Source organism: Cetorhinus maximus, chromosome 3 (genome assembly GCF_964194155.1).
Source record: "Cetorhinus maximus chromosome 3, sCetMax3.hap1.1, whole genome shotgun sequence".
In the NCBI taxonomy this organism is placed as follows: Eukaryota; Metazoa; Chordata; class Chondrichthyes; order Lamniformes; family Cetorhinidae; genus Cetorhinus; species Cetorhinus maximus.
Genome location: NC_135881.1, coordinates 69,488,393 through 69,501,721, shown reverse-complemented (window position 1 = coordinate 69,501,721; position 13,329 = coordinate 69,488,393). Strand labels below are relative to the sequence as shown.

Here is a 13,329-nt window from a genome sequence, read left to right as displayed (position 1 = left end):
CTGGACTTGGAAAATGTTCGACAGTTGGGACCATTTTCAGGTCTGACCCGATTGAAGCAACACTTTGCTTCCCAGGGAAATTTTTTTGAGAGGCATTCAATTAAGAGGCTGCCTCCAAGATCATCATCCAATTTGGGATAGCAAACAGGCTGTGAACATAGAAGGGGGAGTCAGCGTGTGTGACTGCAAGGTTGGCTGACAGTCCTCACTGTGCAAGCAGTGAGAGTGCTGATGGTGTGTATAGGTCACAAGAGGGCTGGTGGAATGAAATGGCAGGAGGCAATGGCTGCTACTTCCTCACCACCAGTGCTATTTCTTACTGCAGCCTCCAGGAGGTTGGTAGGATATTGCAAGCCTTCCTGTTGATACTGCTCTCAGGTAGCCTCATTAAGAATGCTTGACTGACCTCCAAAACTCACGAATGGATTAGCTCAGCAGAGGGTCTGTTTACACAGGCTAAAATGGAGTGTTACTTTGATTGATTGACATAGTTATGAGGTCATAATAAGTTATTCTTTCTTTGATTTTTTTCAATGTCTGTATGTTTATTTGAACAAGGTTAAGAGGTGTGACTGAGGTAAAGCTTCCAATATTGAAATGATGAATGACTCTGCCTGATTGACACTTTTATAAGATTGTAAGAGCAGCATTTTTTCAGAGGACTTTTGAATGGGTGTTTTTAATTGTATTTCAAGACTTGCCATTGTTATATAGTTCATTGGTTCCATAGTACATACTGGGTGAATGAGCATGGAGGGTGCAGGGGAGCCATGGAAGTGAAATGGGGGCATGGAGGTGGCATGCGGCTTTGAGGTGGCAGGGGGAGTGGGTAAGGGTGAAGGGTGAGTGGGCCTAACAGCCTTTAATACAACTGGGAAGAAGTCCCAGAGAATTGAGGCGGGCCTTCTACACATCCGCCTTGGCACTCATCTGCCTCAGTGACCGCAATCCCAACTGCTTCTGTGGTCAGCCACCCATTGCTTTATTACATTTTTGATCACCAGTCTTCGACTCTAATTTACTCAGGCTAGATCACTCCTCAATTCACTGAAATTAGTTCCCCTCCCATCAGGTACTTTTTAATTCACGATTACTCCAGCCATTTCAGGTTTACCATACTAGAGTAGGTCAACATCTTTGACATATCGATATTCTTCTGTTCTCCGTTCCCAAGGAATGAATCTTTTAATGCAGTGATGTGGCAATCCTACTACACATTTTTGGAACAATTGGCCAATTTTAAAGCAGTTTTTTTTTACCTCATGCCGATCATCCATCACCAATTGACTGCATAGTGTAGAATGGCAATTTTAACACCTTGCATTCATGTTTTACGATTATAATTCCTGTTTGTTATTTGAATAAGGTCACAATATATGATCTTTAAAATAAACTGTTTATTTTCCCTCCAGATCTGTGAACATGGTTACCTCCGCTTAGCCTTTGGTGAAATTTTCAGGGTTAATAAAGAGGAACTTGCCCTTAGCAAGCGGCATTGTTGGCAAAAGGCGGCGAATAACTGGGACATGTCTCCAACACTGTCGCACTGAAAATCAACTTTCGCTTCACAATCAGAAACAGACTCTCTAAATTAGTGGTTCGCCAAAGCTGCAAGCGTTAGGCTTCTCGTTAACAGAAATTATGGGTCTGTTACATGTACTTTCCAGTAGGCGTGGCCAACGGGCAAGTTTGGGTTCGGGGGATGGCTGTCGGTGTAACAATAGGAGGGCCATCTCCTCAGAGAGAAATCCACCCAGCATAATAGGACACAACAATCAAGTTGCTCTCTCCTTACTAGGTCTGGTCAACTGTTTATCCTGTTAGTGCCAGATCTGAGTTGGACTTTAAGATGGCATGTGTTTTTCAAGCTTCCGCTCGTCTGCTCTCTCTCTAGTTCAGCTGTGTGACATTCCCGCTCTCACCCTCCCTCCTTCTCGTCTTCCCTCTATCCTTCCCTTGCTCCACTCCAGCTTTCTCTCTGATTAGTGCTGGTCTGTCTCCGCTCTTCAGCTCTTCCTGTAGCGACGAGAAGGCGCTGCTGGTTCTCTCCATGCTGTCTCCAGCTCGGTGTGCAGCTGTGTGTGTGTGTGTGAATGAGTGACTGGAAGGCGCTGCTCTCTCCCCTCCTCCTCTTTAGCCCCAGCTCTCTGTCTCTCGCTGTGAGTGGAAGGCGCTTTCAATGAGTTGGAGCCACGCTCTGCCCCTGCCTGCCTTCATCTCTCACTCGCTCAGTGCACTCAACACAGCCGCGCAACTTTGATGGGGAATTTCACACTGCTCAGGAAAAATGCCTGTTATGAAAGGATTATTAGCGCCACAAAACACTTTCTTGGATACCATAGCAACGCGCTTTGATGGGACACGTAAGTTTTTAAAAAATCTATTTCTCCTTTGTTGATAAGAGTTGTGAAGGGATGGGGCTGGAGTTGGGAAACTGAGGGAAGACGAAGCCCTACTTAGGGGCTTGAAGAGAAGTTGGTGATCTGCAGTGTCCCGTGGATCCGCCAGATCAGAATGGGTCTCATTTATATTTGAAGATGCGCTTCAGTAACTCGGCCGTTCATTCCTGCGCGAATGGCGATGCAATTCGCGGTGCCAGTAGAATTTCTTTCACTGCATGTGGAAGCGTTTCATTGAATAAAATGAAACCGGCTCCTCGATGCCAGTGTCTAAAGTTTTTGAAATTAAACCCTCAGCGTATTCTTCACAAGGGAATGTGGCCAATTCGCTGCCCTGGGTCCTAGAGTTGCTCTTTTAGACAGAAGTACTGATCGAGATTTTGTTACACAAGCGCTAACTCCATTTGTGTAATGCATTGAGAGGGTGGCGAGAGGCTTTGATCAGACAGGGGGGAATTGACAATCTTACCAATTGGGACGGAGGGACTGCAGTTTGGGATTGTTTTATAGAACTGGAAGACCCTGTTTCATTGCACTTTTGGGTTCGTCCTTTGATTATTGTCCGACATTTCAATTGCTTTCATTGCCTTTTTAAATATCTTATTTTTATTCTATAATTCAGCGGCGGTTTTGTTCAATATATAATTTCTGTTGATAGCGATGAATTGTCTATCGCTGGCCGGCTTCTAAAATTAGCCTTGAACACTCCCAGATCATCCATTGGCCTCTCTGCAGAATTTATGAAGCTGTCAAACTACGGATCGATGATCTTTGTTTGGGTATAGTGCCGCTGAAAGGTCTAGGGAAAGTTGTAGTTTGATATCGCGTTGTGTCTGTGTTCGCCCCGTCACCTCTGGTAAAGATGCGAGAGGAGTTTCAGTTCCAAGGACAGGTCCAAGCAAGCTGGTACAATTTAGAATCCAGCAAATTGTTCACGAAAGTGAAATCATCCATTGGAAACCTCACCTTCCTTTGCTCGATTTCTATGCATCATGCAATTTAATATTCTTTATAAAAATGAAATATACAATCAATTCTTTCTCACGTCGTATTCCCTTCATCGTAGATGCTTATATTGGGTTTAAGCTTGGAAAAAAAAAGAAATGCATGACCATTGACGAGGAAGTCTCAATAGTTTTGTGTTCAATGTTGATTTAAATGTTAGATAACTTGGTAAGTTTTGCAATCCGGGCTTCTAAAATTCACTTCAATTTTGATAACGAAATGCATTTGTAATAAGGTTGTCATAAATATAAACTATAGTCAGGCCTGCAAAGCAGCTAGGCTGTTCGTTAAGTCAGAATACATTGTGAGAAAAGGAACGAATTTAATATTATCTATTTATGCAAACGTCTCCTATCAAGTACTCACCCACCATACCTCCGAGATCACACTTCAAAGTCTAAAAGTAGAAAAGACAATCACATCATGATGGATTCTTTTAACCAGAAATTGGGAATTCATAAAGACATTTAATCTGCAAATTTCTCTCAAATAGCAATTAACCTCTAACTTTCCTCAGGATGCACCTGCTTACTGCAAATAGATTCTGTAATCCTAAATAAACCAACTAAATTAAATATTACTACATCCTAACCAACAAAATGAAGCACTATGCAGCACGTGATTTGACACATCTGGGTGTATAAAATAGTGCACATTCCACTTTACCACAAAAAATATGCTAGTAACATTTAAAAGGCAGCATATAAGTAAAAAAAGCACAGGAAATATCAGAGGACATAAAACAACATTGTGTAAGAAACTCAAAGTTCATAAACTTTAAAATCACCTTACAGTTAGAACTTTTGCTAAATTGGTATGGAAAATATTTATAGATGACGTATTAAGATATTAAACCTTTTGCTTCATACTACAGAAGTGATGTATCTGGTTACAAGAAATTAATTGAGCCTGTCACAGCTGGAAAATGTTGGCATGAATTCCTGAAGCTTTCTTTAACTAGTTGGCAGAAGGAAGGTTAGAGCAGAGGGCTGATTTTCCAAATATGTGGCATCCAACATGAAGCTTGCTTGCTGAGAACACATATCAACAAATCACAGATAAAATTTCCATAATATTTAGAAATTTCATTTTAGAACCAAAAGTGAATATTTGATATTTCTTGATATACTCTCTGGTAGGAAGAGTCTGTGCTGGTCGCATTTATTTGAGTAATAATCCTTTCCACAGATAAGTCAAGCAATAGCCTGACATAATCTTACTCACACAAGTCACTAGAGTTGGGAGGTTCACCAGGTTGGGACCTCATTTTCAGATGCACCTGCGACTGCTCCAGGCACGATCCCCTACATTCAATGAACCAGAGTGGGTTGATGGTGCTGGAGGCCATGATGTTATGGATTGTTATTAAAGACTCTGCTGCTGCCAATGGCCCTCAACACCTCCTGGATACTAGCTTTGAGCTGATAGGTCTATTCTTAATCTATCCACTTAGTATGCTGCTCATGTTACATGATATAATGGAGAATGTTATTTGTGCAAATACTGGGCAGTGATCGTTCCTATCAACATTATTACAGACAGGCACATCTGTGACAGATTGATGAGGATAAGGTTAAGAGCCACTGAACTCATCTTAGTGATATACATTGAAGACCCCCAACCAGAGTACATTCTGTACCTTTGCTTCCCTCAGTTTCCTTCAAGTGGTGTTCAGGAGTATTGAACCTAAGCTGAAGTTGGGTGGTAAGTGGTAATCAGCAGGGAGTTTCCTTCCCCATGTTTGACCCAAAGGAGAGAGACTACATGGGGTCTAGAGTCAATATTGACAACTCCAAATTTATCCCATCACTCTACTGATGATTGGGAGAAGGACAACAGGGCAACAATTGACAGGATATTATTTGCCCTGCTTTTGGGGAAATAGAATGGTAAAATGGCTACGGCACGGAGGGAGGCCCTTTGGCCCATCATATCCATGCCAGCTCCCTGCAAGAACAATGCAACTAATACCAGACCCTCCCTTTCCCCCTAGCCTTGCAAATATTTTTCTCTTTGAATGCTTATTGAATTCATAGAGTCATAGAGGCCTACAGCACAGAAAAAGGCCCTCGGCCCATCAAGTCTGCACCAGTCAAACAAGTACTAACTATTCTAATCCCATTTTCCAGCACTAGGCCCATAGCCTTGTACACCATGGCATCGCAAGTGCATATCCAAATACTTCTTAAATGTTAAGAGGGTTTCTGCCTCTACCACCCTTTCAGGCAGTGAGTTCCAGATTCCCACTACCCTCTGGGTGAAAAAATTCTTCCTCACATCCCCTCTAAACCTCCTGCTCCTTACCTTAACTCTATGCCCCCTGGTAATTCATCCCTGCACCAAGGGGAAAAGTTCCTTCCTGTCTACCCTATCTATGCCCCTCATAATTTTATACACCTCAATCATGTCCCCCCTCAATCTCCTCTGCTCCAGGGAAAATAACCCCAGTCTGTCCAATCTCCCCTCATAACTAAAACTCTTCAACCCAGGAAGCATCCTGATAAATCTCCTCTGTACTCTCTCTAGTGCAATCACATCCTTCCTATAATGCGGATTCCAAAACTGCATGCAATACTCCAGCTGTGGCCTAACCAGCATTTTATACTGTTCCAGCATTACCTCCTTGCTCTTATATTCTATGCCTCAGTTAATAAAGGCAAGTATCCCATATGCCTTCTTAACCATCTTATCTACCTGTCTCACTACCTTAAGGGACCGGTGGACGTGCACACCAAGGTCCCTCTGATCCTTGGTACTTCCCGGGATCTTACCATTAATTGTGCATTCCTATGCCTTTGTTTGTCCTGCCCAAGTGCATCACCTCACACTTATCCGGATTAAATTCCATTTGCCGCTGATCAGCCCACCTGACCAGCCCATCTATATCCTCCTGTAATCTAAGGCTATCCTCCCCACTACTTACCACCCCACCAATTTTTGTGTCATCCACAAACTTACTGATCAACCCTCCTACATTCAATTCTAATTTGTTTATATATACCACAAACAGCAAGGGACCCAACACCGGTCCCTGTGGAACTCCACCGGACACAGGCATCCAGTGACAAAAGCTCCCCTTGACCTTCACCCTCTGCTTCCTGCCACTCAGCCAATTCTGGATCCAATTTGCCAAATTGCCTTGGCTCCCATGGGCTCTTACCTTCGTTACCAGTCTCCCATGTGGGACCTTATCAAAAGCCTTGCTGAAGTCCAAGTAGACTACATCAAATGCATTGCCCTCATCTACACACCTGGTCACCTCTTCGAAAAATTCAATCAAGTTGGTCAGACATGACCTCCCCTTAATAAAACCATGCTGACTGTCCTTGATTAATCCCTACCTCTCCAAGTGTAGATTAATTCTGTCCCTCAGAATTGATTCCAATCGTTTCCCCACCACTGAGATTAGGCTGACTGGCCTGTAGTTCTCTGGTTTATCCCTTCCTCCCTTCTTGAATAATGATACCACATTGGCTGCCCTCCAGTCCTCTGGCACCTCTCCAGTGGCCAGAGAGGTATTGAAAATTATTGTCAGCACCCCTGCTATCTCCTCACTTGCCTCACTCAACATCTTGGGATACATTTCACCCAGGCGTGGAGATTTATCTACTTTTGAGCCTGCCAGAGCACTTAGAACCTCCTCCCTTTCTATGCTAATTTCTTTAATTATATCACAGTCCTTCTGCCTGATTTCCATACCCGCGTCGTCCCTCTCACTTGTAAACTGACAAAGTATTCATTTGGAACGCTACCTATGTCTTCCAGCTCCACACACAAATTACCACTTTGGTCCTTAATTCAGTTTTGAAAGCCTCAATTTTAATCTACCTCCACCAACATATCAGGCACTGCATTCCACATCATAACCACTTGCTGCATAAAGAAGTTAAAAACAAATCCCCAAAAGCAAGGTAAATAGTATCCCGCCAATTGTTGCTCCCAGTCATCAGCAGAGAGATGGAATAATAGTCATCAGTGTGATTAGGTGACACTTAGTCACCGATAACCTGCTCACTTTGGATTCTGTCAAAAATGACTCAGTCTTATGGTCTTACTTAGGCCAAATTAAAGCCTTGGTTCAAACATGGACACGAGCTGAATTCCAGAGCTGAGGTGACAGTGACTGCCATTGAGATTAAAGCAGCATTCAAATGAATGTGGAAATCTCTTCAGTGGCAGAAGTTATTTCTGTCAGAAAGAAAGATGTGGTTGCTTGAGACCAAACATGTCAAGATGTGTATATTGTTGTAAGAGATTCTCAGGACAGCATCCTAGGCCCAACTATCTTCAGCTGCTCATTACTGACTTTGGGGTGTTAGTTGCTTGCTGAATGTTCAGCTCCATTTGCAATTTCTTAGAAAATGAAATAGTCCATGCCCAGCAAGCAAGCCTGGATAATATCAGGGATTGAGCTGATAAATGGCATGTAACATTCATGCCACCCAAGAGCCAGCAATGACCGTTTCCAACTCAAGCACACTTAACCAGGTCACCTTGATGTCCTGACTCTCCATCATCTACAAGATACAGGTGAGGAGTGTGTTGGAATAGCCTGTAGGTGTAACAACACTCAAGTAGCTCTACACTATCCAGGGCAAAAGAGCAGGTTTAATTGAGTCCTCATCTGTTAGCCTAACATCTACTCCTCCACGGTGTACCGTGCCTGTAGTGTGTACTATGAATAGGGTGTGCTGGAGCAACATTTTTGGTAGTACCTCCCAAATCTACAACCATCACCACCTAGAACGATGTAGATTTTAAAAATTCATTCATGGAATGTGGGCGTTACTGGCTAGGCCAGCACTTATTTCCTATCCCTAATTGCCCTTGAGAAGATGCTGGTGAGCTGCCTTCTTAAATCACTGCAGTCCCTGTGGTGTATGTACACCTACAGTGCTGTTAGGGAGAGATAGCAGGTGGAGGAGAACACTGTCACCTCCAAGTCACACATTATCCTGTCTAGGACATATACAATCGCTATACTTTCAACATTGCTGAGTCACAATGCTATTACACAATGCTCCAGAATTGTGATTCAGCAATGTTGAAAGAATAGTGATTGTATATGTCCTAGTCAGGATAATGTGTGCCTTGGAGGTGACAGTGTTCTCCTTCACCTGCTATCTCTCCCTAACAGCACTGTGGGTGTACCTACACCACAGGGATTGCAGTCACAATTCTGGAGCTCTCTATGTAACAGCATTGTGGGATCACCTTCACCACATGGACTGCAGCAGTTCAAAGAGATAGCACATTACCACCACCTTCTCATAATAATAAGGGTAATAAGAGCAGGTCTTGCCAGTGGTGCCCATATGCTGAAAATTCATTTTTAAAAAGATTATATCGTAAGGGATATTGAAATCAGTGTGGAAGAATTCTTGATAAACTAAAGTTAATTAAGACCATCAATCCCCTTAGCCAAATAACATACATCTCAGGATGTCGAAGGAGAAGCAAGGGAAATTTGTGGATCACCTGTTATCATTCTGAAGGGATCTTTGGGCATTGTGGAGTTTCTGTGTTGGGGGGAGGGGGGAGGCAAATATAGTACTGCATTTAAAAATGGATACCATTGTGACTGAGCCTACAAGTGAATTGTCTAAACATCAATAAAAAGGGTAAATTAATGGAAACTATTCTAAAATGACTGGAAACCGCTTAAATAGGTTTAGATAAAATTCCTGCCAGACAAACTTTGCTGACTTTAAGGTTTTACAGATAATTAAATAGTGAAACTCTTTATGATAAGAGCTTTTGTATTTTCAACGGTTTTCACAAAGTTCTACGAAAGACTAATAGAACACACAGGTAAAAGCTAGTTAAGAAAAGGGAAAAAAGAAAATACTCATGAGATTTTAAGTGAATTCCAGGGGAATCAGCGCATGTAATCCCTATTGTGCCCCATCTACATTAATATGCCAGTTGTAACTTGTAAAATGTTTTGTCAACAGTAGAAATAGAAGATTGTTAAAATTGTAAGAGTTTTAGATCGGTTGGGCAGAAAAACCGGCAAGGTAAATTCAACACTGATAAAAGTAGTGGCTTGCTATTGGCGGAAGAATTGTGAATCACAAGTCTTTTTGTAACAAATAACAATAGAACTAATTAGCACAGCGAGACCGAGAAAGGTAAAAGTAAAATGCAGCGGATGCTGGAAATCCGAAATAAAAACAGAAACCGCTGGAAAAACTCAGCACGCCTGACAGCATCTGCGAGAGAAAAACAGAGTTAACTTTTCCAGTCCGTATGACCCTTCTGCACAGCCTGCGCCTCAGAGACTAAGAAAGGAACTGGGAATGATAATCATTCATCACTTTTAATGTCTGGAAAATATGATAGCAATTAATAACAGCTAGTCAAGCACGGGGGATATAAAAGTAGAACAGTAGAAAACAAATCTACAGAAATTTTGCTAAGACGTCATAAAGAATTGGTCAGACCACACTTGGAACGCGGGCAGTAGAAGCGTCTTGGTCAATATTGCGTCGGTTGCCTGTTGGGACTTAGGAACAGGAGTGAACTATTCAGCCTCTCGAGCCTGTTCCATCATCCAAATTAGGTCATGCTGATCTGTTTCTTAAACTCATCCGTTTGCCTTCATTCTGTATACACCTCACCCATTAACTTCAATAGAACTGAATACTGGACGGAGCATTTCAAATGCTACCCATTTTGCAACACTGCCCAAGATGAATTTCTACCCCGCTGTGCTCAATGCTGATCACAAACAGGATATCAAATTAAACCTCATTTAAGTGAGATGTTGGAAGACACAGAAGTACATTAATTGAATGGGAGTTCGGATAAATTAACTTCATCGCACAACAATCACTCCCACAAAGAACTCTTTCGCCACAATCATACGAAGACGCAGAATCTCACTTCTGTTCGGGCCGACAGAATCAGGAGCTCGCCCAATGTCCTTCATTGGATGGTGATCCTGTAGGGGTCAATTAAGAAGTTGCATGGTGAACTGACTACCGATTGGTATGGGTTTGCTCAGGGCCCGCTTTTTATCCCGACGTCAGGGTTCCAAAGTCTGTCGTAAAATTCAGCCCAATAAGTTAAGATAGTACATACAGGAAGTTTGAAATGGATCAGCTACTGTAACATATGAACTCAAGTTGGGAGCAGAAGCCTAGAGAGGATATTTTGTGAAGTGGGGACATATCATCCCCTCTTATTCCTTCAGTAGATCAATGGCTGGCCCAATGCAGTTTTCCAATCTGATGTGTGTGGTACTTGAGTCACAGTGTAGCTGAAATCAGAGCTATCATCTGTGAAATTGACACGAATGGTAACTAAAAGAGGCACTGTGTAGATTGTTAAATTGAAGCTTTTAATTACCTGTTGATGGGCAGCAACAGGGGTCTAGTGGAGGATCTATCAAACCCCCTGTAGATAACCATCAACAGGTAATTAAAGAACTGGCATTTAGTAATCTGCACAACAACTACTGGACAGATTCAATTTTTATCAATTTCACAGCTGGTAGTTCTGAATTTCACTACACAGAGTCAACTACTGTACTTCCCCCATTAGAGCAGAAAACTGCTAATTTATCTTTAATTTTTGAGGAAGAAAATCTGATTTTCAGGCTTTATAATGAGTAAACAGGATTTGGCAGCTGAATTATTAACTGAAAAGATGGCAGACATCCCTCCCATCCAACTCATTTCTTGAAGAATTTGGGTAAATTATTTTTTGATTCTACATACAAAAGAAAAATATTGCAGAACAAAAACAGAAAAGTTGGAAATACTTTGGCAGCATCTATGGAGAGAGAAATGGAGTTAACGTTTCAGGTCAGTGACCTTTCATCAGAATTGGGAAATGTTAGAAATGTAATAAGCTTTGAGCAAGTGAAAGGAGGGAAGAAGAACAAAAGGGAAGGTCTGTGATAGGGTGGTGAGCAGGAGTGATGAAATGACAGTAGGTTCCATGAAATTTTGTTATTGCAGATCATTGTGGATACTGGAAATCTGAAATGCAAACAGCAAATGGTAGAAACACTCAGGTCTGCAAGCATCTATAGAGAGAGAAAGAATTTAATGTTTCAGGCTGAGGACCTTTCGCCAGGACTGGAAGATGCTTTACTCTGCATATGTTGGAAAGAGTGCAAAGAAGAGCGACAAACTCCTTCCTTTATGGCTCTTCCAAAGTTTGAGGGAGAATGAATTACAAGGACAATTGGGGTATGTTCCGCAGTCTACAGTGGTGGTAGTTGTAGTGGTTGAGGGGTGAGAGCTCCTTGAGCTATATTAAATATTAAATGGTGATCTAGAGAGGCTGATCTAGAGTGGTTTTACTCATGGAAAAGCAAAATAAATGTATCTCTTTGCGTAATTGTCTCTGCTTTTCTCCCACTCTTTCATTCTTCTTACCTTCCTCTTTTTGTTTGTCTTTCTCGCTATGGTTCTCATATGCTTTTCCTTTTTGTAATTTCTCTATCTCTTGGTCTCTACTTCCCAGATCAGTGTTGTTATGGCAACAGCTGTGAGCATTGTTGTAAAGACGTCTTCGACCAATATGCACACATAACCACAAATGTTACATTTCCAATAATAACATAGTAACAGTTTCAGGCAGGAGAAGACCTTCAATCCAACTAGTCCAACTATCACAGTATTCCCTTGGTGCATTTCTAATAGCCCTGAATCCCATTTGTTGTCAAGGGCTTGTCTAGTTCTTTCTTTAGTCCATTTAGGCTTTTTTTTCCACTACCCATGTCAGTAACCTGTTCCATAAATGACCCACTTGAAGAAGAGTCATGCGAACTCGAAACGTTAACTCTGTCTTTCTCTCCACAGATACTGTTAGACCTGCTGATTTTTTTCCAGCATTCTCTGTTTTTGTTTTTGTTAAAAAGTTTGTCCTGAATTTTCTAATAGTAACATAACCAGAGTTAAACTGAAGAGTTATTCACCTTGATTTAATTCCTGAATGTGTTCCCATTAGAATTGACCCCCAAAGTGTCAGACCTGCCATTTACCCCATCCCTCATTACCTGTCAGAGATACTGTCAATACTTTAGAAGAGAGAACCAATTTTTCTTTCTTACTCTATTTGCCATTTTATATCAAAATATTGAGACTATTTAAAATATTTCAAAATACCTTGACTACTATCACAACTATTTTTTTCATCACACTAAACTCTTTGTTACTATATCCAGGATGTCACATAACTGACATAACATGTTGCTGTGATATCATAACTATATCTTTTTATTGTATAGGTGCTACCACATCAGTATTGTAATACACTGTCATGGTGTCACATGGAATTGGGAGATTGAACGATAATGAGTTGGAAACATCCTATAACACAGCTAATAGGGATTAAAAACTGATTGAAATCATTGATTTTCCAGAATGTGAAAATTTAATAATTGTATGGTGATTTGATTAGTTTTGTACATATATCTTTGCAAAATTATTTTTGTTGAAAATATCCTTCAAGAAATTCAATGAAACCAGTTCTGAGTACTGGTATGATCACTATGTATCTCATATCCAATGGGCCAATGCATTTGTGTAGTGTCATTTAAGACACTCATTTTTAGAAGTGACAGAGCGATGCAAATGTAGGACGTTACTTCAAAGTAATTCAGTGTTATTCCATTCATTTTTCTATGCTGCATGTTGTGATGCATTGTGTAATTGAAGATATTTGATACCTCGGCTGAGTTAACTAGCAAGAATATTGATTTTGGAATTGGAAACTATCAGGAATCTTCAAATTGGTCCTAAATGCTAATCTCTGAGACTATACTAATACTATACTCTATATTATAAAGAATTCATTTACTGGTGATCTCGAGAATAAATGTTTTAATTTGCACATGCAGTGTCTGTTGTATGATATGGTACAACTTTAGGCTCAATGAACTTTCAGTTTACCAACCTCTCGGCTCTATGTT

The 13,329-nt window shown here is 41.2% G+C and overlaps 1 protein-coding gene across 1 annotated transcript in view; it reads left to right on the top strand.

Moving 5' to 3' along the window:
- Positions 1–1,713: 1,713 nt before the first annotated feature.
- Positions 1,714–13,329, top strand: part of kcnh8 (potassium voltage-gated channel, subfamily H (eag-related), member 8) — a 420,218-nt gene continuing 408,602 nt past the window's right edge. The window contains exon 1 of the mRNA XM_078538524.1: positions 1,714–2,363. Coding sequence (XP_078394650.1) covers positions 2,288–2,363 — 76 coding nt within the window. The 5' untranslated portion in view covers positions 1,714–2,287. The remainder of the gene's footprint in view (positions 2,364–13,329) is intronic.